Raw genomic sequence first — 27629 nt, forward strand, 5'->3', positions numbered from 1 at the left:
GAATGTGAGTGTGTGCCTTCAGTCTTCTGTACCTCCTTCCTGATGGTAACAATAAGAGGGCATGCCCTGGGTGATGGGGGTCCTTAATAATGGATGTCACCTTTCAGGCACTGCTCCTTGAAGATGTCTTGGATGCTATGGAGGCTAGTACCCAAGATGGAGCTGACTAATTCTACAACTATCTGTAGCTACTTTCAGTACTGTGCAGTAGCACCCACCACCCCCATATCAGACAGTGATGCAGCCAGTCAGAATGCTCTCCATAGTACATCTACAGAAGTTATTGAGTGTTTCAGGTGACAAATCAAATCTCTTCAAACTCCTAATGAAATATAGCCGCTGTCATCTTCTTTATATCTGCATTGGTATGTTGGGACCAGGATCGATCTTCAGAGATCTTGACACCCAAGGTATGAGTCCACCATAATGCACTTAAAGGCTGCAAATACTTCCTTCCTCATACTTACATTTCTCAAGACTTCACTGTTTATTACCCTCATTTCTCTGGCATCTATGATATTCTCCTTCATAAATAGAGGAGAAAAAGACATTAAAAATCTCGGCCATCTCCTGTGGCTCCACGCATAAGCACCCATGATGGTCTTTAAGAGGACCTAATCTCTCCCCTAGTCACTCTATTACTGTTAATATAACTGAAAACCTCTGGTGATTATCTTTAGCCCTGCCTGCCAAATCCACCTTATACCATCTTATTGCCCTCCTGTTTTCCCTCTTAATTTTTTTATATTCATTAAGGATTCATAGCTACCTAAAAGCAATGTATGTTTCCTTCTCATTCTACACCAGAACGAACCACTCTCTCTCACCAGCTGGGTCTCATGAACTTGCTAAAAGGAACATGCTGCCCCTGCAATATTGTTATGACCCCTGCAAAAGCCTCCCACTTGCCAACCACTCCTTTCCCTTCAACTAGTCACCCAGTTGATCTAGATTCTGCCTAACGCCCCTTTCCTACGGTTTCGGACCTCGTGCTTAATGGTACTGTTCTATGGCATAAAAAAAAATTTGGGAACCTCTACTCTAGACTTTAACCTTATAACAATTACAGCACAGAAACAGGCCATCTCGGCCCTTCTAGTCCATGCCGAACGCTTACTCTCACCTAGTCCGACCGACCTGCACTCGGCCCATAACCCTCCATTCCTTTCCTGTCCATACAGCTATCCAATTTAACTTTAAATGACAACATCGAACCTGCCTCAACCACTTCTGCTGGAAGCTTGTTCCACACAGCTACCACTGAGTAAAGAAGTTCCCCCTCATGTTACCCCTAAACTTTTGCCTTTTAACTCTCAACTCATGTCCTCTTGTTTGAATTTCCCCTACTCTCAATGGAAAAAGCCTATCCATGTCACCTCTGTCTATCCCCCTGAACATTCTACGAAAAAGACCCAACTTGTTCAACCTTTCTCTGTAACTTAGGAAATGAAATCCAGGTAACATTCTAGTAAATCTTCTCTGTACTCTCTCTATTTTATTGACATCTTTCCTATAATTCGGTGACCAGAACTGTACACAATACTCCAAATTTGGCCTTACCAATGCCTTGTACAATTTCAACATTACATCCCAACTCCTATACTCAATACTCTTATTTATAAAGGCCAGCATACCCGAAGCTTTCTTCACCACCCTGTCCACATGAGATTCCACCTTCAGGTAACTATGCACCATTATTCCTAGATCCCTCTGTTCTACTGCGTTCTTCAATGCCCTACCATTTACCATGTATGTCCTATTTTGATTAGTCCTACCAAAATGTAGCACCTCACATTTATCAGCATTAAACTCCATCTGCCATCTTTCAGCCCACTCTTCTAACTGGCCTAAATCTCTCTGCAAGCTTTGAAACCCTACTTCATTATCCACACCACCACCTATCTTAGTATCAACTGCATACTTACTAATCCAATTTACCACCCCATTCTCCAAATCATTAATATATATGACAAACAACATTGGACCCAGTACAGATCCCTGAGGCACACCGCTACACACCGGCCTCCAATCTGACACACAGTTATCCACCACTACTCTCTGACGTCTCCCATCCAGCCACTGCTGAATCCATTTTACTACTTCAATATTAATACCTAACAATTGAATCTTCCTAAATAACCTTTCATGTGGAACCTTGTCAAAGGCCTTACTGAAGTCCATGTAGACAACATCCACCGCTTTACCCTCATCAACTTTCCTAGTATCCTTTCCAAACAATTCAGTAAGATTTGTCAAACATGACCTTCCACGCACAAATCCTTGTTGACTGTTCCTAATCAAACCCTGTCTATCCAGATAATTATATATACCATCTTTAAGAATAATTTCCATCAATTTACCCACCACTGACGTCAAACTCACAGGCTGATAATTACTAGATTTACTCTTAGAACCCTTTTTAAAAAATTGAACAACATGAGCAATACGCCAATCCTCCGGTACCATCCCCGTTTCTAATGACATTTGAAATATTTCTGTCAGAGCCCCTGCTATTTCCACACTAACTTCCCTCAAGGTCCCAGGGAATATCCTGTCAGGACCCAGAGACTTATCCACTTTTATATTCCTTAAAAGCACCAGTACTTCCTCTTCTTTAATCATCATAGTTTCTATATCTACCTTACTTGTTTCCCTTACCTTACACAATTCAATATCCTTCTTCTTCGTGAATACCGAAGAAAAAAAATTGTTCAACATCTCCCCCATCTCTTTTGGCTCCGCACATAGCCATCCACTCTGATTCTCTAAGGGACCAATTTTATCCCTCACTATCCTTTTACTATTAATATAACTGTAGAAACCCTTTGGATTTATTTTCACTTTACTTGCCAAAGCAACCTCATATCTTCTTTCAGCTTTTCTAATTTCTTAAGATTCTTTTTACATTCTTTATATTCCTTGAGCACCTCATTTACTCCAAGCTGCCTATATTTATTGAAGATCTCTCTCTTTTTCCAAACCAAGTTTCCAATATCCCTTGAAAACCATGGCTCTCTCAAACTTTTAAGCTTTCCTTTCAACCTAACAGGAACATAAAGATCGTGTACCCTCAAAATTTCACCTTTAAATGACCTCTACTTCTCTATTACATCCTCCCCATAAAACAAATTGTCCCAATCCACTCCTTCTGAATCCTTTCACATCTCCTCAAAGTTAGCCTTCCTCCAATCAAAAGTCTCAACCCGTGAGGTTAAAACTCAAAATTTAACCTGTGGACCTGCTCTATCTTTTTCCACAACTATTTTAAAACCAATAGAATTGTGGTCAGTGGCCCCAAAGTACCACCCCCCCTCCCCCCAACAGCTCATATACTGACCTGTCTTAGTTTATCTACCAAGTCCAACTTCAACATCTCCCTCAGTTATAACTGTCGTTATTTAAATTGAAGAATCTGGTTAGAAGACCATAGCCCTTAAGACATAGGAGCATAACTAGGCCATTCACCCCATCAAGTCTACTCCACCATTCCATTATAGTTGATTTATTATCTCTCTCAACTGTATTATCTTGCCTCCTCCCTGTAACCGTTGACATCTTAACTAATCAAGAACCTATCAGCCTCCACTTTAAATATACCCAATGACTTAGCCTCTGCAGCCATCTGTGACAATGAATTCCACAGATTCACTAAGCTCTGGCTAAAGAAGTTCCTTCTCATCTCTGTCCTAAATACAAGCTCCTCAATTCTGAGGCTGTGCCCTCTGGTCTAGGCTCCCCACTATAGGAACATTCTCTCTACATCCACTCTATCTAGGTCTTTCAATATTTGAAATGTTTCAATAAGATCACCCCTCATTCTTCTGAACACCATCGAGAACAGTCCCAAAGCCATCAATGACTCCTGATACATTAACCCTTTCATTCCCAGGATCATTCTCATAAACCACCTCTGGACCCTCTCCAATGCCAGCACATCCTTTGTTAGATAAGGGGCCCAAAACTGCTCACAATGTTCTAAATGAAGTCTGACCAATGTCTTCTAAAACCTCAGCATTACATCCTTGCTTTTATATTCTAGTCCTCTCAAAATGAATGGTAACATTGCATTTGTCTTCCTCACCACTGACTCAACTTGCAAGTTAACTTTAAGGAAATGAATCCTGCACAAGAGCTCCCTTCGCACCTCTAATTCCTGAATTTTCAGAATCAGTTGCTTCATCCTACCTTTAGAAAACTCCTTCTTTGTGTTGTATCTATCTTACACCTTCCAAATTGTTCCCAGAATCTCCAGCCATTGCTGTTCTGCCATCATCCCTGCTAGTGTCCCCTTCCAATCAGCCTTTCCAGCTCCTCTTTCAAGCCTCTGTAGTTGCCTTTACTCCACTGTAATACTGATACAACTGATTTTAGCTTCTCCCTTTCAAACTGCAGGGTAAATTCTATCATTTTATGATCACTGCCCCCCAAGGGCTTCTTTAGCTTCTGAATCATATCAGTTCATTACATAACATCCAATCCAGAGGTGCCTTCCCCCTAGTGGGCTTAACCACAAGCTGCTCTAAAAAGCCATCTTGTACCCATTCTACAAATTTCTTGTCTTGGGACCTAGCACCAGCCTGATTTTCCCCAGTCTACCCGCATACTGAAATCCCTCATGACTATTGTACTATTGCCCTTTTGACATACCATTTCTATCTCCCATTGTTATTTGTAGCCCTCATCCTAGCTACTGTTTGGAGGCCGGCATGTAACTACCTTCAGGGTCTTTTTACCCTTGCAGTTTCTTAACTCTAGTCACGAGGATTCTTCATCTTCCAATCCCAGGTCACCTCTAAAGCTTTGATTTCATTTCAATTTTGTTTAAACCACCAGTCACCACACCCCCTCTGCCGATGAACTATTGCATTTAGAACTCTTTCATTTGAGTTTACCACCCCCAAGGGGATCTGTAGGTGATCTTAGAGTTATTAATTCTTCCTCATTACACATGACCAAATCTAGAAAACCTGTTCCAGGTATGCTCTATAATGTCCTACTCTGAAAAGCAATCCCTAAAGCACTCCACAATTACTCCCCTGTGACACCCTACCAGTTTGGTTTTCCCAATATGTAGATTAAAACGTCCCATATTAATTGGAGTTTTCTTCAAACACACCCCTGATATTTCCCCATTAATACTTTGACCTACTGAAGGGTCATAATTTGGGAGTCTATAGACTACTCCCACCTGCGTCTTCCTTTCCCTGTAGATGACTTCAATCCAAATTGATTCCACATCACTATTGACTCCCTTTATACTGCAATTCAGTACTGTTCTGTTACTTTCTCTGATTGACAAAACCAGTTTTGAAATTTTGTTAATGATCTTTTATAACTTTTAATAAAATATTTAGCACAATTCAACATTTTTTAATGCATTTTTCCTTACATATTCTGCCCTGGCTATTGCGCTAGTTTCTTTCCCCACTCCCCCCAAATGATTTCTGTCCTGTGGGTGACACCACTAGTAGATCTATAGGAGATGCTGCCTCAAAAAGGGCAACATCCATCAAAGATCCTCACCATCCAGACCACGCCATCCTTCTGCAGCTACCAACAGACAAGACGTACAGAAGCCTGAAGTTCCACACCACCAGTCTCAGGGACAGCAACTTTCCTTCACTGAGTTATTGACCCAGCCAACAAAATCCTAATCACTGCAGTTTAGCATCATGATGAGCACTTTGGTCACTTTGCACTAAAATGGACTTCAATCGATTCTAAATGTGTACTTTTGTAAAATTGTGCATACTTTATGCTTAGTTTTTCTAATGAATGCAGCTTATATAGTGCTGTTATAAGTTTTTCATGGCACTTGTGCATATGACTAAAGTTGACTTTGATTTGGAACCAATACCACCACCCCCCCACCCCACCACCCCACCACTAGTTGGAAACAATCTATAATCCCAGTGATGTAATTCACCAGCATATTGGTCCCAACATGGTTCAGCGAGGGTCCACCTCAACAGAAAAACTCTTTCTTTCCCCAATTCTGGCACCAGTGTCCCATGGATCAGAAGCCATTTCTCCCACACAAAGCTTGAAGCCATACAGTTAGTTTTCTATTCACCCTTTACCAATGTGCACATGACTCAGCAAATAATGTGCAGTTTACCAGCCTTGTACTTCTACTTTTCAATTCTGCCTCGAGCTCCTCAAACATTCAGCAGAAAATCCTTCTTCTTCCTAGTCATGTTGCTACTGCCCACATGGACTACAGCAACTAGATCCACCACCTTCCATCCCAAGTTCTTCTTCATACAGAAGAGATGTCCTTAACAAGGCAGGCAACACAGCCTTTGAGACTCTTATCTTTGCTGCAGATACCAGAGTCCATTTCCCAACCATGTTGGCCCTTATCAGTCTACATTCAACTGGATCCCTGTGCCATGGTGTTATAGACAGTTTACACATCCTCTCTTCATCCATACAATTTATGTCCCAAGTTACCTGTTTGTCTCTCCAACTTTAAGGTAATACTTTCAGAAAACTGATTTATCCTTCAGAAATCTTGTAGAAGACTACTTGAGTGACCATGCTTTTACAAAGAATCATTCAATATTATGAAGTATATTTCCATTTTTTGTCAAAAATAAAACAACATTTTACTTACTGTCTCCTCCTTCCTGATAATGTTCAAATACTGGCAGTACAACACCTATTAAGGAAATACATTCAGTAAACGTGGAAACAGTAAAGAAATTTTTTTATTCCTTGATCATGACAAAACAATTTTATAAGGCATACAATTTACTCATTGCTCTTTTTCTTATTTTCATATTTATTTACCTGCCTGCATTTTAGAAGTCAAAGCAGGCTTCAACAAATGCCAACTTCTTTCAATAGCTGGGACAGGTAGGAAAAGGCTGCAATATTTACCTTTTATTTTGTTGGTCTATTCAAGCTACCACACATCATACTTAAAAATATCAGTCCTCATCACAAATCTATTTATCCAGCATGAAAACTACTCAAGCACACTTACCTTATTGAAAAGGGATGTGAATCAAATCACCAAACTGGGCATGCTGGTTACATCATATCCACAGCACAAGGCAACTGCATGATTTAATTACTCCTTGGTGGTCTACCTTTGCCATGTGAATCTCAGCTATTTGCACTTCCTTCAATTACACAAAATTCCCAACTGAATTTTTAATGTCACCTAATTTTAATCTAGACCAGTGAAAACATTTTCTACTTCCTATCATGTTCTTAAAGACTTGTTAGCAAAACATGAATGTAGTGTTCATCATGATTGTTACAGTACGGTACCAGTGATCTGCTATCCTTTTATTTGGATACCCCACAGTTAAGAATCTGCCTCATTATGTGATGTTTACTGCACTCTTTCTGCAGACTTTCTGGTTATGGATTCCCACATTTAATTTAAGCTTACCTAGTAGGAGTCATATAGCACAGAAACTGGACCTTTGGCCCAGCTGCTCCATGCTGACAAAGATTCCCATCTCAGCTTGTCTCATCTGCCCACATTTAGCCCATATCCCTCTAAACCTTTCCTATCCCTTCTTTCAGCTGTCAAGGTTTTGTACATCTCCATAACATCAGCCCTCATTCTCCGACCCTCCAAAAAAAAAAAAAAAAAGAAAGTCCCTACCTATCTCTATTACTCAGCCCTCTGGTCCCAGCTACATCCTCACAAATCTCCTCTGCACTTTTTCCAGCTTAATAGCACATTTCCTATAGCAGGACAACCAAAACTAAACAATATTCCAAAGTAACTTCACCAACTCCTTCACAACTACAACATAACATCCCAGTTTCTATACTCAGAGCCCTTACTGATGAAAACCAGTGTACTAAAACCTTATTTACCAACCTGAAACATCCATTTTACTGCATACCTGGGTCCCTCTGTTTAACAATACTCCCTAACATTCTCTGTGAACATTCTACCTTCATTTGTCAACACCACACCCTTATCGAAATTAAATGCCACTTAACATTTCTCAGCCCACTTACCCAGGTGATTAAGTTCCCTCTAAATAATGTAAACCATTTCATTGGCAACGACACTACCTCATTTAGTGCCATCTGCAAACTTACTAAGTGTGCCTTGTACATTCTCATCCAAATCTTTAGTGTAGATTACCTATAATAATGGGCCTAGCACCCTTGGGGAACACCTCTAATTATGTGCCTTCTGTCAGAAAAACAACCTTCCACAATCACCCTCTGCTTCCTACCATCACCAATTGTATATCTAATTAGTTACCTCTTTCTGGATTCCATGTGATCTAACTTTCCATTGCTCAAGTCCAAATAGACCATGTCTAATGCCCTGCCCTCAACAACCTTGTTGCAACTTTCTTCGTGCAAAGCTGTGCTAACTATTCCTAATCAATACCTAACTTTCAAAATGCATACAAATCTTATCCCTCAGAATCTCTTCTGGCAACTTGCCTACCACAGGTGTTAGGCTTACTTGCCTATTGCTCCCTTTACAGCCTTTCTTAAATAAAGACACCACATGAGCCATCTTCAAGTCTTCCGGCATTTCTCCTATTTCAAACAAATAACTCAGCCAGGTGTCCTGTCATTTTTCTCTAGCTACCCAGTATTCTTGAATATACCTGATTAGGCCCTGGAGATTTATCTACCTTTCCATGTTTTAAGACATCCAGTACCTCGCCCCCTGAAATGTAGACCATCTCTAAATTGTTCCTATTAAATGTCTTAAGGACCAAGATCCTCAAATTTGTCCCCCACCCACCAGAAGTCTCTGTGCCTGTAAACAAGGTATTCTGATTAACTTTTGCAAGTTTCTGTCAAATATATTCAAACAATTTCCTTACCCCAATTTAGAACATTAACTTGTAGACCAGATCTATCTCTTTCCATGACCAATTAAAAACTAATAGAACTACAATCACTGCCCCTACCCCACTGACACCTCAGTTACTTGTCTTCCCTCATTTTGCAAGAGCAGGTCAAGCTTTGCCCTTCCCTATTAGGACATTCTACACATTGCCTAAGGAAACTTTCCTGTACACACGTCACAAATTCCACCCCATCTAAGTGCTTAGCACTTATGGCAGTCCCAATCTGTTAGGAAAGTTAAGATTCCCTACAATGACAACCCTATTTTTCTTGAATTTTCCTGCATTCTCATTGCATATTTGTTTCTCTGACTCCTATCGACTATTAACAGGTCTATAGTACAATCCCAACAAGATGATCATCGCTTTATTTTTCAACTCCAGCCATAAAGCCTCCCTGGACAATCCCTCTGTAATTTTGTGATGGACTACTCCCATGACATCCTCCTTAATCAGAAACGCAACTCTCCTTCTTCCTTCCTCTATTCCTATCCCACTGTACGCTGGAACATTTAGCTGTCAGTTCTAACCCTCTCTCAGCCATATTCCTATAATATCCTAGCCCATCAGGTCCCCACACTGAAATAAATGCAATTTAACCCAATGGTCTTCACTCACTTCCTGCCACTCTGCTGCCTGTCTTATCTACTGACCTCGGTGTCGTGAATTCTGTCTAAACTTCTAGCCTCCTGCTTCTGCTTTGGATCTCACTCGCCACCAATCTAGTTTAAACCCTCCATGGTGGCAAATCTGTCCACCAAAATATTAAATCTCCTCTAGTTCAAGTGCAATTTATCTTTCCTGTACAGGTCATCCCTGTCCCCTGCACCAACCCTTCAGCCACAACTAGCACAGTGAGTAATCAAGTGATTACTATCCTCAATGTCCTGCTTTTTCCACCCTTTTCCAAATTCCTGCTGCTTACTCCACAGGATCTCAGCCCTTTACCCAGCTATGTTTTGTGCACAATGAGCTCTGACTTCACACCCTCCCCCTTGAGAATATTTTGCAACCAGTCAGAAACATCCTCGACCTTAGGTCAGCACCAACAGAGCAAGCCGGGCCCCAGTGGAGCTCAGATGCCACTCTGTAAACACTTCCATGTCTCTCACCTGGTCTGCAAGGCTTGAGGCCTAGTCCTTGCTACAACCGAGGTTTCACAGCTCCCATGTCATCTGTTCCACCACCAGACAAGGGTAGTAGGCTTGCAGCAACTTACATTATCACTGTCCAATAGATTCTTGCGATCACAAGTGAAATGTCTGAAAATCTCCCATGGTTACACTGCACCCACTCCGATGCTTCCGAGTAGGGGTCTGCAGCCAAATTAGCTCCCCTATACCCAAACCAGCTCCTCCGACATCCCAGCAGGTTCCTTTGACACCTCAGCTGGCTCCTTCTCCACCATCCTGGCCTTAGCCGTCTCTCTCTCCATCAGAGTCAGCCCCTTTGACATCTCACCCGGCTCCACCACCGACCAGATACTCCGATCAACAAGCAGCACACTGACAGAGTAGCCCCGCAATACCTGATGTTCTTGGAGTATTGTCTTTGGCTCGTTAAAAAAGTTTACAACCGGAAAAAAAAGCACCTTTGGTTGGCCAAGAGAGGCCACTGATGATGGTATGTGTCACCATCTTACCAGAAGTTTATGTCAAAACCCCAAGTCTGCAAGATGAGAGTTTTACTGTACAATCTCAAACGTGCCCTAAGGGCCGTTCAGATCATTACATTCATACTAGCTCCAACAGCAGCAATTTGGTTCCTTTCCACCTCATCTTATTTCCCCAATGGTCCTGAAATTTATTTTTCTCACATGCCAGCAACTCCTCCCTTTTTAATTCTTCTGCCACATATCTACACCAAGGGAAATGTTAATAGTAGGCAATATTAACAGCTTTCTTTAGAATGAGATGGAAACACTCAGAAGAGATCCATGTGTTCACAGGAGGAATTCACACAGTCAGCACCTAACTTCAGATTTAAACCCAGATCTCTGGAGCTGTAAAACTAACTGTTGTGCACCACACCATTAGCATTTCTATGATTTTGTACATTAGTCGTCAAAGAACACTTTCTTCAATGTCACTGTATCCATTTACAAAAATGGAGACCACTGCTCCATTGGTGAGAAGGTTTCAAAAATAAAAGAGAAATTAAAGTAGGGGTTCCAGAATTTCCAAATATAAAAAAACATGCACATGTTTTCATCATAGTGAGTACACAAGACTGAAAGCAAGTACTCATCTCACGTTTTCATCCCTGCAAAAATCAACCCACTTAAAAAAACCACTAATCCAATTCACGATCAACAGGATCCACTGCAATAACTCGAAGCCTACCTGGAAATCCCTCTACCACCTCTCCCTCATATTGTGCAAGGAGCAAAAATAATTACAATTTACACGGTTTACATCACTACTTTTTTGGCACATCCTGTTAATTCTCCTCCAAACATCATTATGGTAACACACCTTCAAACAAAATCCCTGCACTTTGCTACCATTATCAAAGTAACCATGGATGGTCAGTAAATAAGCTGTCACCAACATCAGGAAACAAAAGTGTGGGGAAAAGAAACTTTTTTCTTCTAGTTTTCAGCAGCTATTATGTGCCCAGTTACTATCATAAATCAAGGTGGCATGGTATGCTCAGAACAAAATGTCAAATATTCTGAGCAGACTTCAGACAGAGCTTGTCACAATCAAATTATAATACATCAGATCTGACATCATCTAGAATACAAAATCCATATTGCCAGTCTGAAATATTAAATTAGCACATCAGAAAAGTTGACACTATTTGACAAACTTACTGTGTAGAATTAACAGATTTAATTCTGCACAAGTTTGCCCATTCTTTTAAACCTTATTGAAGCACCAGACTGAGAACTGTTCTCTTCAATAAAATGCAATTAGTTTATATTTCATTGTGAAAGAAAATGGAAACAAATTAGAACTACCCTATATTAAAAGTTTGTACACTAACTGGACAAGTATTGCATTCCATTCCATCACATAAAAAGTTAGTGGTTCAGATGAGCAGAATGAGAATCTCTTACAGAGCACGGATGGAGAAGAAGAAATGGAAGAGCAAATGTAGCAAAATATCTGGACCTGGTCTTGAAACAAACAACTGAACAAAGCAAAGAAAGAAGAGCTCCCTTCTCACTAAGGTTGAAGATGACAGCAAAATAGAGACATTGCAGAAAAATTGCTGACATGACATTTTGTTTCCCTCTAAGTCTGCAGAATATTGTGGGTGCTTCTAAAGCAGCAGAGGTTTACAAAAACAACTAATTTTCATAAAATTACAGTGACCTGGGTGTAAACCTGATATTGCAAGTATAAAATGCCATATTAGTCAAGACAACCATAATACAATAGTGTCAAGAAAACATACCTGCTACATTATCCTTTTTGGCCCTGACCTTGACCTGTGCCTTGTTCACATTCTGGATCACAGTAGTACTGAATACAAAAGAACCAAGAAATTAATTGTAAAATTAGTCTTATTACATCAGACACACAGAAAAAGTTTTGCAAGGATACTAAAATCTGAATCACGGTTGTTCATCATCACTGTTAAATCTAGACACGGAGGTTTTAATTCAATCAACACTTCCTTCTACAGTTAGCCAATACAAATAACTCAACAATTCATGGTTAGCAATCAACATTAATGGCAAAAATTAGATGCAAAAATATTTGCACAATGAGGACTAAACCAGTCATCTGGCAAAATACTTTTTCATTATGGTCTCACCTGAAATCTCCAGCAGTAAATTTTGCTTCAGCTAAGGAAAAAGCTGCCTCCCTCATTACTTCACCCATCAAGGTCTTGGTCTGGAAGAAGAAAAACCACAATTAAACATACGGCACTGCCACCTTAGACTTCATAGCTGTTACTTAAATTTACTGTTGCTATTTTGTTTTTAAATGTAGGAAGTGTTTTCAGATTATACAGCCTGTTGCTTAGTTATACATGAAAATGACAATCCAGCCACTTATTGATCAAAATGTGTATTATACTAATAATTTCACTAAAATAGCAATAAATATGCATTTATTGAAGCTTGTAAAGGTATTTTTTCAGTTTCACCTCTATGATCTTTTTCAGGATTTGTCTGAAACGGAGTGTAAGTGCATCAGACTTTTTCTTCAGTAAGTTACGACCAGTTTGCGCACCTTTCAACCGGGCTTTCATTATGGTTTGTGCCCTGTAGAAACAGGAAAAGGGAATAACGCACAAGTACAATATTGCTATTACTATTTCATTAGAATCCATTGCAAAACTCACACAACAACTTCATAAGGCTTTTTTTTAAAGTACCACAAAAATCACATTTCCCATTTTCAACCAGAGCACAGATGGCAAGTGCTAAAATCACACTTAATTTAAAATGGTGTTTTTCAGCCGAGCAAGGCAATGGCTGCTGGAATTAAATCCTGCTAAGCATTTTGGGAATTTTAATTAAGGTATTACAAGAATGATGGGCAGTATTGATAAACAAAGGGAATTTATTCTTTAAACATCTCTAAGATTTACAGCATGGGTAGATAGGGTGGTGATAAAAGCATACAGGATGCTTGCTTTCATTAGCTAGGGCACCAAGTATACAAGCGAAGAGACCGTGGAGCAATATTAAAATATTAGTTATGCACAGCTGGAATACTGTGTGCAGTTCCAGGAGCCACGCTATAGGAGGCAGGATTACACTGGAGAGGGTGCAGAAGAAAACTGCCAGATTGCCTGGGACAGAATATTACAGTTAGCTTGTTTTCCCTCTGACAGAGGTGGTGGAGGGAGTACATGAAAAATATATAAAGTTTGAGAAGCACAATTTAGATGATAAGAAAGCTTTCCACAAAGCTGAGACACAAAAGACTAGGTAGTGTAGGACTCCAAAGAGCAGGCATAACAAGGTACAAAGAACTCTCCTGATACTATTCACAAAGAGTGGCCAGGGATTTATTTAATCAAGATTAAACTGTATACACAGAGGAATTGAGAAGTCAGTTATTCTCTCTGTTAATAATCTGGAATTATCCACATCATCAGTTGTAATGGCCACAAGGCTATCAGTTTGTTGTAAAAGTCTATCTAGTTCACTAATGATAAACACAAGCATTTCTGCAGAAATCTGGAAATCTAGAGTACACACACACACAAACTTCCACCCTGCCCTCAAATTCACCTGGTCTATTTCTGACACCTCCCTTCCCTTTCTCAATCTCACTGTCTCTACCTTCGGAGACAGTTTACCACTGATAAGGTCAGGTTACTCGTCTGAGTGCTACTGGTACTGTGTAACCCAGTGCTACCTGTCGCATGGTCAGGTGGTCGGCGACTAAACCAGCTCCCCCACCAGGCTTGCCTGGAGAGGAGAGTGGCTAGACACCCTGCAGGACGAAAAACAAGACCTGTCAAAGGGTGGATGAACCCTCTCGTAGGGTCAACTGCCATCTAGCAAACATGTGCCGTGAAGCGCGGAAAGGGCATCCCTTGCATCGAAGCTTGGTCTGGCCATTCACTGCAACAGAACTTCCCCAGCCGTCTTGGACCCCACCATGCCACTGGATCCGGGAGGGGATGTTGAGAGGGTGGGTCTGGACCTGTGCAACCCCCTACTCACCTAAAATCCATTTACGCACACGCTGTTCCTTTCTGCTACAAACCCACAGATCCTCACAGCTACCTAAACAACACCTCATCCCACCCCCGCTACTTGTAAAAACGCCATCCCCTTTTTTCAATTCCTCCATCTTCGCCACATCCGCTCTCAGTCTAGAACGAAGGAGATGTCCTCCTTTTTCAAAGAATGGGGCTTCCCTTCCTCCACCATCAACGCTACCCTCAACCGCATCTCTTCTATTTCACACACATCTGCTCTTACCTCATCCTTCTGCCAGGGACAGGGTTCCTCTTGTCCTCACCTACCACCCCACCAGCCTCCGCATCCAGCACATAATTCACCAGAACTTGCACTACCTCCAATGGGATCCCATCACCAAGCACATCTTTCTTTCCACCTCCCAACCCCACTTTCTGCTTTCCGCAGGGATCGCTTCCTACGCGACTCAGTTGTCCATTCATTCCTCCACACTGATCTCCCTCCAGGCACTTATCCTTGCAAGTGGAACAAGTGCTACACCTCTTCCCTCACTACCAGTCAGGACCCTAAACAGTCCTTCCAAGTGAGATGACACTTCACTCTCGAGTCTGTGGGTCATATACTGTATTCAGTGCTCCCAATGTGGCCTCCTGTACATTGGGGAGACCCAACGCAGATAGGGAGACTGCTTCACCGAGCACCTACACTCCATCCGCCAGAACAATTGGGATCTCCCAGTGGCCACCCATTATAATTCCACTTCCCATTCTAATATGTCCCACTTGGTGGCGCGATAATATCAGCGCCAGACTCCGGAGCGAAGGTTCCTGTATTCGAACCCAAGTCGGGTTGAGCGTCGAGCTAGCAACTCAGCCTCGTAAAAATAAGAATAGCTTGCTATGGAAACACCGTCATAACAGTGCCCCGATAACTCCACTGCCAAGTTAAGGGCTATTCTTCTTCTTTTTCTTCCATTCTAATATGTCCATCCATAGCCTCCTCCACTGTCATAATGAGGCCACACTTAGGTTGGAGGAACACCACCTTATATTCTATTTGGGTAGCCTCTAGCCTGATGGCATGAACATCGATTTCTCAAAATTCCAGTAATGCCCCCCAACCACACCTTCCTTCTCCATTCCTCATCCTCTTTTCCCTCTCTCACCTTATCTCCTTGCCCATCCATTGCCTCCCTCTGGTGCTCCTCCCCTCGTTTGCTTTCTTCCATGGCCTTCTGTCTCTTCCACGGCCTTCTGTCTCTTCCACCAATCTACTTCCCAGCTCTTTACTTCATCCCTCCCGCTCCAGGTTTCACCCATCACCTGGTGGTTCTCTCTCCCCTCCCCCACCTTTTAAATCTTCTCCTCAGCCGTTTTTCTTCAGTCCTGCCAAAGGGTTTCGGCCCAAAAAGTCAAATGTACTTTTTTTCCATAGATGCTGCCTGGCCTGCCGAGTTCCTCCTGTAACGTGTGTGTGTCGCTTGGATTTCCAGCATCTGCAGATTTTCTCATTTGCGATTCAGATAACACACACATAAAATGCTGGAGGAATTCAACAGGTCAGGCAACATCTATGGACAGGAATAAAGAGTTATTACTTTGGGCTGAGACCCTTCATCAGGACGAGAAAGGAAGATGGGGGGAGGAGAGAATCTTCCTCCCCCTTCCTTTCCAGTCCTATTGAAGCATCTCAGCCCAAAACACGACTCCTTATTCCTCTCCATCGATGCTGCCCGACCTGCCAAATTCCTCCAGCATTTTGTGTGTGTTACTCTGGTTTGCAAATGGACTTCAGCAGAGGAAACCTGCCACTTCACTCCAAGTGCAACTTCAGACCTGCATGATTGACTCTTAGATGATCACGTTAGGAAACTGGAGCTGCAGCTCGATGACCTTTGTCTGGTCAGGGAGAGTGAGGAGGTGATAGAGAGGAGCTATAGGCAGGTAGTCACTCCGGGGCCTTGGGAGACAGATAAGTGGGTAACAGTCAGGAGAGGGAAGGGCAAGAAGCAGATGCTAGAGAGTATTTTATACTTTATTGTCACCAAACAATTGATACTAGAATGTACAATCATCACAGTGATATTTGATTCTGCGCTTCGCGCTCCCAGTGCCCCAGTGGCTGTCTCCCTTAACAATAAGTACTCCTGTCTGAGTACTGTTGGGGGGGACAGCCTATCTGGGGGAAACAACAGTAGCCACGCCTCTGACACAGACTCTGGCCCTGTGGCTCAGAAGGGTAGGGAAAGGAAGAGGAAGGCATCTGTGATAGGGGACTCTATAGTTAGGGGGTCAGACAGGGATTCTGTGGATGCAGGAAAGAAATGCAGATGGTAGTTTGCCTCCCAGGTGCCAGGGTCCGGGATGTTTCTGATATCTTGAAGTGGGAAGGAGAACAGCCAGAGGTCATGGTACATATTGGTACCAACGACATAGGCAGGAAAAAGGAGGAGTACCTGAAAACAGACTACAGGGAGTTAGGAAGGAAGTTAAGAAGCAGGACCTCAAAGGTAGTCATCCTGGGATTACCGCCTGTGCCACGTGACAGTGAGTATAGGAATAGAGTGAGGTGGAAAATAAATGCCTGGCTGAGGGATTGGAGCAGGGGGCAGGGATTCAGATTTCTGGATCATTGGGACCACTTCTGGAGCAGGTGTGACCTGTACAAAAAAGACGGGTTGCACTTGAATCCCAGGGGACCAATATCCTCAAGGTTTGCTAAGGCTATTGAGGAGAGTTTAAACTAGAATTGCTGGGGGGGCGGGGTGGGAACTGAAGTGACAGAGGAAAGGGAGGTTGGCTCACAAATAGAGATAGCTTGGAGCCAGTGCAAAAGGGAGGATAGGCAGGTGATAGAGAAGGGACGTGCTCAGACCAATGGTTTTAATGCAAGGAGTATTATGAATAATACTCATAAAGCAGATGAGCTTAGAGTGTGGATCAGCACTTGGAGCTATGATGTTGTGGCCATTACTGAGACTTGGATGGTGCAGGGACAGGAATGGCTACTTCAAGTGCCAGGCTTTAGATGTTCCAGGAAGGGAGGCAAAAGAGGTGGGGGCATGGCACTGTTTATCAGAGATAGTGTCACAGCTGCAGAAAAGGAGGAAGACATGGAGGGATTGTCTATGGAGTCTCTGTGGGTGGAAGTTAGGAATAGGAAGGGGGTCAATAACTCTACTGGGTGTTTTTCTTTTAATAGACCACCCAATAGTAACAGGGACATCGAGGAGCAGAGAGGGAGACAGATTCTGGAAAGGAGTAACAATAATAGGGTTGTTGTGGTGGGAGATTTTAATTTCCCAAATGTTGATTGTCATCTCCCTAGAGTGAGGGGTTTAGATGGGCTGAAGTTTGTTTGGTCTGCTTAGGAAGGTTTCTTGACACAATATCTCAATAAACCTACCAGAGGAGAGACTGTACTTGATCTGGTATTGGGAAATGAACCTGGTCAGGTGTCAGGTCTCTCAGTGGGAGAGCATTTTGGAGATAGTGATCACAATTCTATCTCCTTTACCATAGCTTTGGAGAGGGAAAGGAACAGACAAGTTAGGGAAACGTTTAATTGGAAATATGAGGCTATCAGGCAGGAAATTAGAAGCATAAATTGGAAACAGATGTTCTCAGGGAAACGTACAGAAGAAGTGTGACAAATGTTCAGGGGATATTTGTGTGGGGTTCTGCATAGGTACGTTCCAACGAGACAGGGAAAGGATGGTAGGGTACAGGAATCGTGGCGTACAAAGGCTGTTGTAAATCTAGTCAAGGAGAAAAGAAGAGCTTATGAAAGGTTAAAAAAAACACTAGATAATGATAGAGATCTAGAAGGCTATAAGGCCAGCAGGAAGGAGCTTAAGAGTGAAATTAGGAGAGCCAGAAAGGGTCATGAGAAGGCCTTGGCAGACAGGATTAAGGAAAACCCCAAGGCATTCTACAAGTATGTAAAGAGCAACAGGATAAGACACAAGAGAATAGAACCAATCAAGTGTGACAGTGGAAAAGTGTGTACGGAACCAGAGGAGATAGGAGAGGTACTTAATGAATACCTTGCTTCAGTATTCACTACGGGAAACGATCTTGGCGATCGTAGGGATGTCTTGCAGCGGACTGAAAAGCTTGAGCACGTAGATATTAAGAAAGAGGATGTGCTGGAGCTATTGGAAAGCATCAAGTTGGATAAGTCACCGGGACCGGACAGGATGTATCCCAGGCTACCATGGGAAGCAAGGGAGGAGATTGCTGAGCCTCTGGTGATGATCTTTGCATCATCAATGAGGACGGGAGAGGTTCTGGAAGATTGGAGGGTTGCGGATACTGTTCCCTTATTCAAGAAAGGGAGTAGGGATAGCCCAGGAAATTATAGCCCAGTGAGTCTTACTTCAGTGGGTGGCAAGTTGATGGAGAAGATCCTGAGAGGCAGGATTTATGAACATTTGGAGAGGCATAATATGATCAGGAATAGTCAGCATGGCTTTGTCAAAAGCAGGTTGTGCTTTACGAGCCTGATTGAAGTTTTTGAGGATGTGACTAAACACATTGATGAAGGTAGAGTTATAAATGTAGTGTACATGGATTTTAGCAAGTTATTAGATAAGATACCCCATGCAAGATTTATTGAGAAGGTAAGGAGGCATGGAATCCAAGGGGACACTGCTTTGTGGACCCAGAAATGGCTTGTCCACAGAAGGCAAAGAGTGGTTGTAGACAGGTCGTATTCTGCATGGAGGCCAGTGACCAGTGGTGTACCTCAGGGATCTGTTCTGGGACCCCTACTCTTTGTGATTTTTATAAATGACCTGGATGAAGAAGTGGAGGAATGGGTTAGTAAATTTGCTGATGACACAAAGGTTGGGGGTGTTGTGGACAGTGTGAAGGATTGTCAGAGGAGGTTACAGCAGGATATTGATAGGATGCAAAACTGGGCTGAGAAGTGGCAGATGGCGTTCAACCCAGATAAGTGTGAAGTGGTTCATTTCGGTAGGTCAAATATGACGTCAGAATATAGCATTAATGGTAAGACTCTTGGCAGTGTAGAGAATCAGGGGGATCTTGGGGTCCACGTCCATAGGACACTCAAAGCTGCTATGCAGGTTGATTCTGTGATTAGGAAAGCATACGGTGCATTGGCCTTCACCAATCGTGGGATTGAGTTTAACAGCTGAGAGGTAAAGTTGCAGCTATATAGGACCCTGATCAGACCCCACTTAGAGTACTGTGCTCAATTCTGGTCACCTCACTACAGGAAGGACAAGGAAACCATAGGGGTGCAGGGGAGATTTACAAAGATGTTGCCTGGATTGGGGAGTATGCCTTATGAGAATAGGTTGAGTGAACGCGGCCTTTTCTCCTTGGAGCAACGGAGGATGAGAGGTGACCTGATAGAGGTGTACAAGATAATGACAGGCATTGATCGTGTGGATAGTCAGAGGCTTTTTCCCAGAGCTGAAGTAGCTAGCATGAGAGGGCAGAGTTTTAAGGTGCTTGGAAGTAGGTATAGAGGAGATGTCAGCCGTATGTTTGTTTGTGGTTTGTTTTTTTTTTACACGGAGAGTGGTGGGTGCCTGGAATGGGCTGCCAGAGGCAGTGGTGGAGGCAGAAACAATAGGGTCTTTTAAGAGACTCCTCGATGGATACATGGAGCTCAGAAAAATAGAGGGCTATGGGTAAGCCTAGGTAGTCATAAGGTAAGGACATGTTCAGCACAGCTTTGTGAGGCCGAAGGGCCTGTATTGTGCTGTGAGTTTTCTATGTTTCTAACTCTGAAATGCCTTGGCAAGCTATTTAATTTCAGAAGTCACTATGGAAGCATAAAAACCACTAGCCTTTCCAGTAATGCCTAGATCCTGAAAAATAAATCAGGCCACCTTTCAAAGGTTTTCAAAATAAGTTCAGAACAAAGAAGGTCCATATAAACATGATAAAAATACAATATTAAGTTAAATTAACAAGGATAATAAATATGTCAGCTGAGCAACCAGACGCACGAAATTAAATGTCCAGAGATTGAGCTTATTCAGCTATGAAGATTGATTTAGTTTGCCAATACAATCAGGTACTATAACCCCCTCTAACCAGTTCCTAATCTGCACACTGTTTATATGAAAATATTTACTTCAAAAAATGTCTTTAATTATAAAAAAGGTCACAGACAACACCAGAGTCACCAGGTTTTAAACATAAATATTTTACACATTCCCAAGGAACTTGCCAATTATTTACTTTGGAAATTATATACGTTATGAGTCTATTTATATTTGGCAAGGATAATAAGTAGCAGTCTGTTCTAGCAGTTAATTGATACATCTTGGGGAGAATAAGAAACTGCAGATAAATTCACAGCGATATTACAGACTGTGGGAATTAATATGTCACTCTTCAAAGCTTTTCTTTCACAAGTCCCATTATACATAGCTACTTTTTCATTTGTTCATAGGAAAGGACAATACTGAGTCACATTAGCATGCCTTACTTATTTTGAAAAGACAGTCTTATAGCCAGATTTTTGAATCATTTTTGTCAAGTGCAGATGCTTGAAGACTGATCACAACATTTTGATCTAATGTAGAGATAGTAAGTGTTCATTTTGTTGTGTACAACTCAACTAATATCTAATACCTATATTTCTCTGCATTATGGAAGGAGGGGATTCTACTCATTAAATCTATGCTGCTCACAGAACAATTCCATCCCCCTCCCACCTCAATTCCCATCACCGCCCTCAGATTTTAGCGAGAAATTAAGGTATGAACCTGCCCATCTTTGGGGGGAGGAATTCACACTATGCAGTCTCAGGGAGAACTCACATAGACAGTAATAACACCTTTACTGGAGAGTTGGTGAAGCAATTGAACAGAAAAAGATGTAAGGAGCATTGATGACAAGATTATCTCATTTATGTGCCATACTGCATCGTTCTCACTTTTAGCTCACAATTGTTGAAAATTTTGAAACTAATCCAAACATACGACTAATTTTTGTTCTGTGTAAATAGTCAAAGCATTGCGCCATGCGGAAATAATTTTTTGTTTAAAATGTAATTAGTTCTTGTGTTTACAAAAACAATTTCAATTTAGCTAGATGTCCTCTCCAAAAAAACAGCATTATGATAACCCAGTGGCAAAATCAAATTCCAACATTACAAGCTATTAAATCGTTTAAATTAGGCACTTGTACAGCAATCGATTCTAAGAACCTCCCACGATCAATCGCTCCTAAAACTTTCATTGCTTGTAATCGCCAATAGCTCCTTTATTTGCAAATGGACAAATGGTTCAGTGAGAAACAGGCCTTTATGTTGTGGCCTCTCAGAACAATCCAATGCCGTAATAGAAAATAAAGATATTGATGTCAATTTTTTACAAATCAGTACAAGTTTTAGAAACTCGTTGATTCCAGATTTGGACGGTAATAATAATCAAAATGACCGGTAACGGGAAACGGCTGTATCTTTAAAAGAAACTCACATTCGCGATGGAAAGACTTCAATCCTTTCCTTCCCCGACATGTTTGCTCTCTGACAGCAACCTAGCTACAAGCGATCGCAAGAAAATCGGCCGCTGCTGAAGAAATACCGATGACCTTCAGCAAGTCACGACACCGGAGTGCTAGCTCGGCCGGGCGAGCAACGCCTCGTTGTTTTGAGCCAAATTTCAGCTCCAGTAGCATCCGCTCCTCTGGCGGTCAGCTGGTTCCAAAATCACGTGACGGTCGGGAGCGTCTGATCCCACCGACAAGGCCACCCTACGCTTTCGATCGAAGGTTTTTAAATAGGTAAATAGTGTCCATGGGCTGTTAGATGATTAGTTCTAACACTCAGGGCTCTCACTGCACTCTCTGTGTGTCGATGCCGATAGCGGGCGACCCTCCATTACCAAGATGGCGGCTGCCGTCTGCCGTTGTGCAATTCAGCCGAGCAGCTGATCTCCAGCAACCTGGCAACGATGAACTGGGACACCGATCGTGGAAATAAAGGACGGGGAGTGAGGAGGGGCAATTCCACACACCGAGCGATTATGGCATTATTTGGGAGTACTGCCGTGTTTCTACCCTTCGATCCGCAGAACCGGATCTGACCTGGGGTTTCCGGTGCCGTTGCCCGCGTCTGCGCGGTGTGCGCTCGGGAAACTTCTTCGGGGCCTGGGAGCCGGGCGCAAGCGGTGTGCAGGAGGCCGGGTTTGGACAGCACTTCTCTCGGCGTGCGTTCGTGTGCAGCGGGCGGTGGCGGTTGCGCTGCTGAGAGATTACACGCAGGTAGGTGAGGTCTGAAGTGCGCCGGGGGGATCTGTCGTTCGTACCCTCTCACGCCGTGAGTAAAAGCTCCGAGGACCGAACTCCGGGGCTGTGGCCTAATTCTGGCACGTTTATCCACACTCAAAATGCTGGAGTAACTCGTTAGGTCAGACAGCATCTATGAAATTGAAACAAAACAGTCAGTGTTTCCGATCAACTGTTTATCCGTTTTCATAAATGCTGCCTGACCCGCTGAGTTTCTCCATCATTTTGTTGCTGTTTTTCCAGCATCTGTGGAATCTCTTATGTTTACGTTTACCCTTCAGTCTCGAGCGGAGCTTAACTCAACCCTGTCATCGATCTGAATATTTTACTTGGATTTTTAAACTGCCTTGTGGATCCGCACATTGAACAAAAATGAAGGTCTAGGAGTTGAAAACTTGGGAGGCCCAGGTGCGATCTCCGCTGGATCCCGCTGGTGGCTCACGGCTTCTTCACATTTAAGAAACAGTGGTCTCCCCACCGCTGTGTGCCCCTCCGTCCTCACCATTTCTTTCCACACTTCGTGGTGTGTTCCACGTGTGGTTGAAGCGTCGGCTGGAAGATTGCGTCATTCTGGCCTGGAATCTTTGTCAAATCCTGAGAGGAGAACCTGGCCTTCTGAACTCTTGAGCCCCGCGCTTAATTTATCTTTTATGGATTTGCCGTCATTTTTTTAAAGAAAAAAAAGTACAATTGACTTTAACATTGATTCTCATTACCTTCAGTTAATATACATTGTAACGTTTTCATAATTTGCAATGAATAGGATGAAAATTTCAAGTTTGACTGCTAAACCAAGTATTTTCAGACTTGTTGCAGTATATTCCTTTTTAATCTTTCCAAGTCTGTATTTAAGCCCCTTGACCAAGATGACAACCTTGTGCTTACTACAAATATCTGCTATCTCCTTACAAATTTGCTCCTCCACTTCTCGATCTCCATTAGGTGGTCTATAATACACCCCTATAAATGTTACTACACATTTCCCATTCCTCAATTCCACCCAAATAGCCTCCCTAGACGAACACTCTAATCTATCCTGCCAGAGCACCTCTGTAATATTTTCTCTGACAAGCAATGCAACACCTCCCCCTCTTGTCCCTCCAATTCTATCACACCTGAAGCAACAAAATCCAGGAATATTTAGTTGCCAATCACACCCCTTCTGCACCCATGTTTCACTAATAGCTACAACATCATACTTCCAGGTATCAATCCATGCTCTAAGCTCATCCACCTTTCTTATAATGCTCCTCGCATTAAAATAAATGCATTTAAGATATTTTCCGCCTCTTACTCTCTGTTTATCACTCTCTGTTTATCACTAACGGTGCAAGCAACTTTACTATTTTCTTTTTCTTCCTTCTCCCCTACATCTGTTCCTATACTCTGGTTCCCCTCCCCCCTCGTATCTAGTTTAAATCCACCAGAGCCTCTCTAGCAAACCTACCTGCAAGAATATTTGTCCCCCTCCAGTTCAGATGTAAACCGTCCTGCCGGAACAGGTCCCACCTTCCCTGGAAAACTGCCGAATTATCTGTAAATCTGAAGCCCTCCCTCCTGCACTATGTCTTCAGCCATGTGTTGATCTGCGCTGCCTTACGATTTCTAAACCCGCCTGCACATGGCACTGGTAGCAATCCTGAGATTGCTATCCTGGAGGTCCTGTCCTTTAACTTGGTGCCTAACTCCCTAAACTTGCCTTTCAGGACCTCCTCACTCTTCTTAACCATGTCATTGGTCCCTACATGGACCACGACATCCGGCTGCTCACCCTCCCTCTTGAGAATACTGAGAACTTGATCCGAGATATCACGGACATTGGCCTCAGGGAGGCAACAGACCATCCGGGATTCTCGATCTCTTCCACAGAACTTCTTATCTGTCCCCCTTACTATTGAATCCCCTATCACTACTGCTCTCCTCTTTTCCCTCCTTCCCTTCTGAGTTGAGGGTCCCGTCTCGGTGCCAGAGACACAACCACTGCAACTTGTCCTGATAGGTCGTCCCCATCAACAGTATCCAAAATAATGTACTTATTGGTCGGAATGGCCACAGGGGTGCTCTGCTCATTCTGTCTATTCCTCTTCCCTCTCCTGACAGTCACCCAGCTGCCTGTCTCCTGACTCTTAGGGGTAACTATCTCCCTGTAACTCCTGTTTATTTCTGCCTCTGCCCCCCAAATGATCCGAAGTTCATCCAGCTCCAGCTCCAGTTCCCTAACTCGGTTTGTCAGGAGCTGCAGCTGGATGCACCTTTCGCAGGTGTAGTCATCAGGGACTATTGTGCTCGCCCTGACTTCCCACATACTGCAAACGGAGCACTCAACTGCCCCTAACTGCTGCCTCCATTACCTGCTCTTAAGGTAATTAATTTATTAAAGGAACTTACCCAGCCTTGCCTCACTTGAAGTGAAGCTCTTCCTCAGCTTCTGCTCGCCGAAGCCTCTCGAGCCAAAGCCTTCCTACTCTGTCTCCCACTACTCCATCACCCACTCGGTTAATCTGCTCGCTTTTAAACACTCCAGCTGCCTCATGGTCCGACTTTTACACGCTTGTGCAGTCGTGCCCCATTCAACTGCCGAAGAAATGACTGTCCTTCACAATCTTCTCACTTTTAAACAGTCCCGCTACCTCCCACTTTAATATCATGAAATCTATGTGTGTCTATTTCAACTGAAATTGATTGAAGCTTAGCGCTCCAGCATAAAGACTGACAAAGGTTCATCGCCCTTTGAATGAAGAATTCTTATTGATATCCTTTGCCTTATTTTGACACTGACTTTCCATTGTGAATGTGAGTTTCTTTTATATAGCCTTTGCCCTTTGTCACTCATTTGGATTAATTTTGCTGTCAGGAGACTTCAGACCTTCCCAAGACTCAGTATGGTAAATCTCTCCAAATGAGCCTGCTTTCTATAAAGAGGCCAAAATTGTACAGAATTTTCATGTTATGGTAAGGTATCCTCTTGCAGTAAAGTACACTGATTGGTTGCATCTGTGAATGCTTGATGTACTTGCCTGGTTAGCTGTCAGTGAGTTGTATACAAACATAAATATCACGGCACTGATAGAGGCCATTCAGGCAGAGCAATCCTATTAGTCCCATTTGCCATTGTTCTATTCCCTGTAGTCGTGCAGCCAGCTCCCTATCGCAGCACACCAATTTTCTCTTTTGATTCCTTGCAATAGCCAATGAACCTAACAGCAGGTCCCCAATCATGGGGAGCATAGGTCGGGATCGAATCCAGGTCTCTGCTGCTCAAGAGATAGATTGAGCAGATTGGCTGTACTTTCAGTTTTGAAAAATGAAAATCCTTGGAAATCTTGGCTTGTTAAGCAGCATCTATGCAGGGAAAAGCAGATTTGAGGTTGATGGCTTCTTTAAGGGCAATTTCTGCTGTTTTGTAATTTCCCATAAAAATGTCACTGAGAGGTAAAAAGCTCTAGAGTATTGCATTCTCTGGATGCCCTAATTCTGATGCTGTAGCTAAATTAACAGAGCATCTGATGGAATGTATATATTTGGCTAACACTTAATAATATCACCCAGAGTTCTTGCTGCTCTTTGTGATAGGGAGTAGTAATATGAATGTAGATTTAAGTCGTTGAAAAGTTGTCATTACGTGATAAATTGTATACGGTGATGATTAGGTGCATTTAATTACTTGCTGTGGTTCACTTCATGAGGTCCCTGTCAATGTGGCCACAAGCAAAACCGACACGAATAGATATTCTGATATTCATCATCATCATCAGGTTCCATGCCCAGTTTGAGCTTTGACTGCCATGGCCCACACACTCCTGTTTTGGGTCAAGTGCATCAATTCATTGGTATTCATTTCCAGTTATCTGGCTGCTCTCTCCATCATCACTTCTGATGTTACCTTCAGTTAAAAAAAAGTAGTTCATGCTCTGAAGTCAGCTGATGTGGGGCACTTTGCTTCCATTGCAAGACCAGTGTCAGATCACTTTTAACGTGCGTATTTTGGTGAGAAACATTTGACCACATGGCATAGAATCCAAGCTGACATTTTTCCATTAAGGGTATGCTTATTCAGTACTTTCACAGCCTTGCAATGGCCTGAACCTCTTTACAATCATTGGAGTAGTTTTTAAAGTGTAAGCAGATATAATAGAATAGATGTAGCAGTGTAACTGTGCTTTAGGTATTTGTTGAAGAATAAACCTTGAGTGGAAAAATTATTTTAAATATAAAAGAAAAGCTCTTCAAAGTAATGTCAGAGGATATTTGAGTTTTTCTGGATCAGCTGAGAGGGTTTTGATTCATCCTCTTATCTGATTGGTGACCTCTCAAAGATTTAGCGATCATTCAACATTACCACTAATTGCCAGCCTTTAGACTACTGTTTTCTTATATTTCAGATGATAAACTAAAGTATTGGGAGTATTTCTGCTTGCACAGAAAACTAGGAGAGTAAGATTTAAAAAGATTAAACCAGTTTAAATTAAAGTAAGAGAAAAACGGCATCTTGAAATAGAGGAGCAACTGGAATTTGGGAAAAAAGCATTCTAATAAGATTACTTTTCAATTGTTCAAAGGAAAGTTGTGATGGGCGCTGTTGCAAAAACAAATGCTGTGAATGCTGTAAAGTTCTTTGATTCTGCAGTGTTAAACGTGAACCATTCTTTCTAATGTCAATGTAGCTTATCCTTCAGAAAGAATGCTAGCGATGAAAATACAAACAGGGCACTGAAGTTTAAATATGTACAGTCACCTGCTCTCAGTTCTTCACTGAACGAAACAAAGTAAAATGCATGAATTTCCCAAAATGCCATTCAAAGATTTTAAAGGTACATTTAATGTCAGAGAAATGTATACAATATACATCCTGAAATGCTTTTTCTTTGCAATCATCCATGAAAACAGAGGAGTGCCCCG

At 42.4% G+C, this 27629-nt stretch overlaps 2 protein-coding genes across 2 annotated transcripts in view; one reads left to right on the forward strand and one right to left on the reverse strand.

The window, feature by feature from the left end:
- The window catches only part of atp6v1d (ATPase H+ transporting V1 subunit D), a 34998-nt gene extending 12473 nt beyond the window's left edge, over positions 1-22525 (reverse strand). The window contains exons 1-5 of the mRNA XM_072266537.1: positions 21920-22525; positions 12945-13062; positions 12609-12688; positions 12246-12313; positions 6617-6661 (exon numbers count right to left, since the gene is read on the reverse strand). Coding sequence (XP_072122638.1) covers positions 6617-6661; positions 12246-12313; positions 12609-12688; positions 12945-13062; positions 21920-21960 — 352 coding nt within the window. The 5' untranslated portion in view covers positions 21961-22525. The remainder of the gene's footprint in view (positions 1-6616; positions 6662-12245; positions 12314-12608; positions 12689-12944; positions 13063-21919) is intronic.
- A 36-nt stretch (positions 22526-22561) lies between these two features.
- eif2s1b (eukaryotic translation initiation factor 2, subunit 1 alpha b) overlaps positions 22562-27629 on the forward strand; it is a 30692-nt gene continuing 25624 nt past the window's right edge. Inside the window, exon 1 of the mRNA XM_072266524.1 lies at positions 22562-22706. The gene's annotated coding sequence lies outside the window, so the exon portion shown is untranslated. The remainder of the gene's footprint in view (positions 22707-27629) is intronic.

This window comes from Mobula birostris, chromosome 1, assembly GCF_030028105.1.
Source record: "Mobula birostris isolate sMobBir1 chromosome 1, sMobBir1.hap1, whole genome shotgun sequence".
Classification (NCBI taxonomy): Eukaryota; Metazoa; Chordata; class Chondrichthyes; order Myliobatiformes; family Myliobatidae; genus Mobula; species Mobula birostris.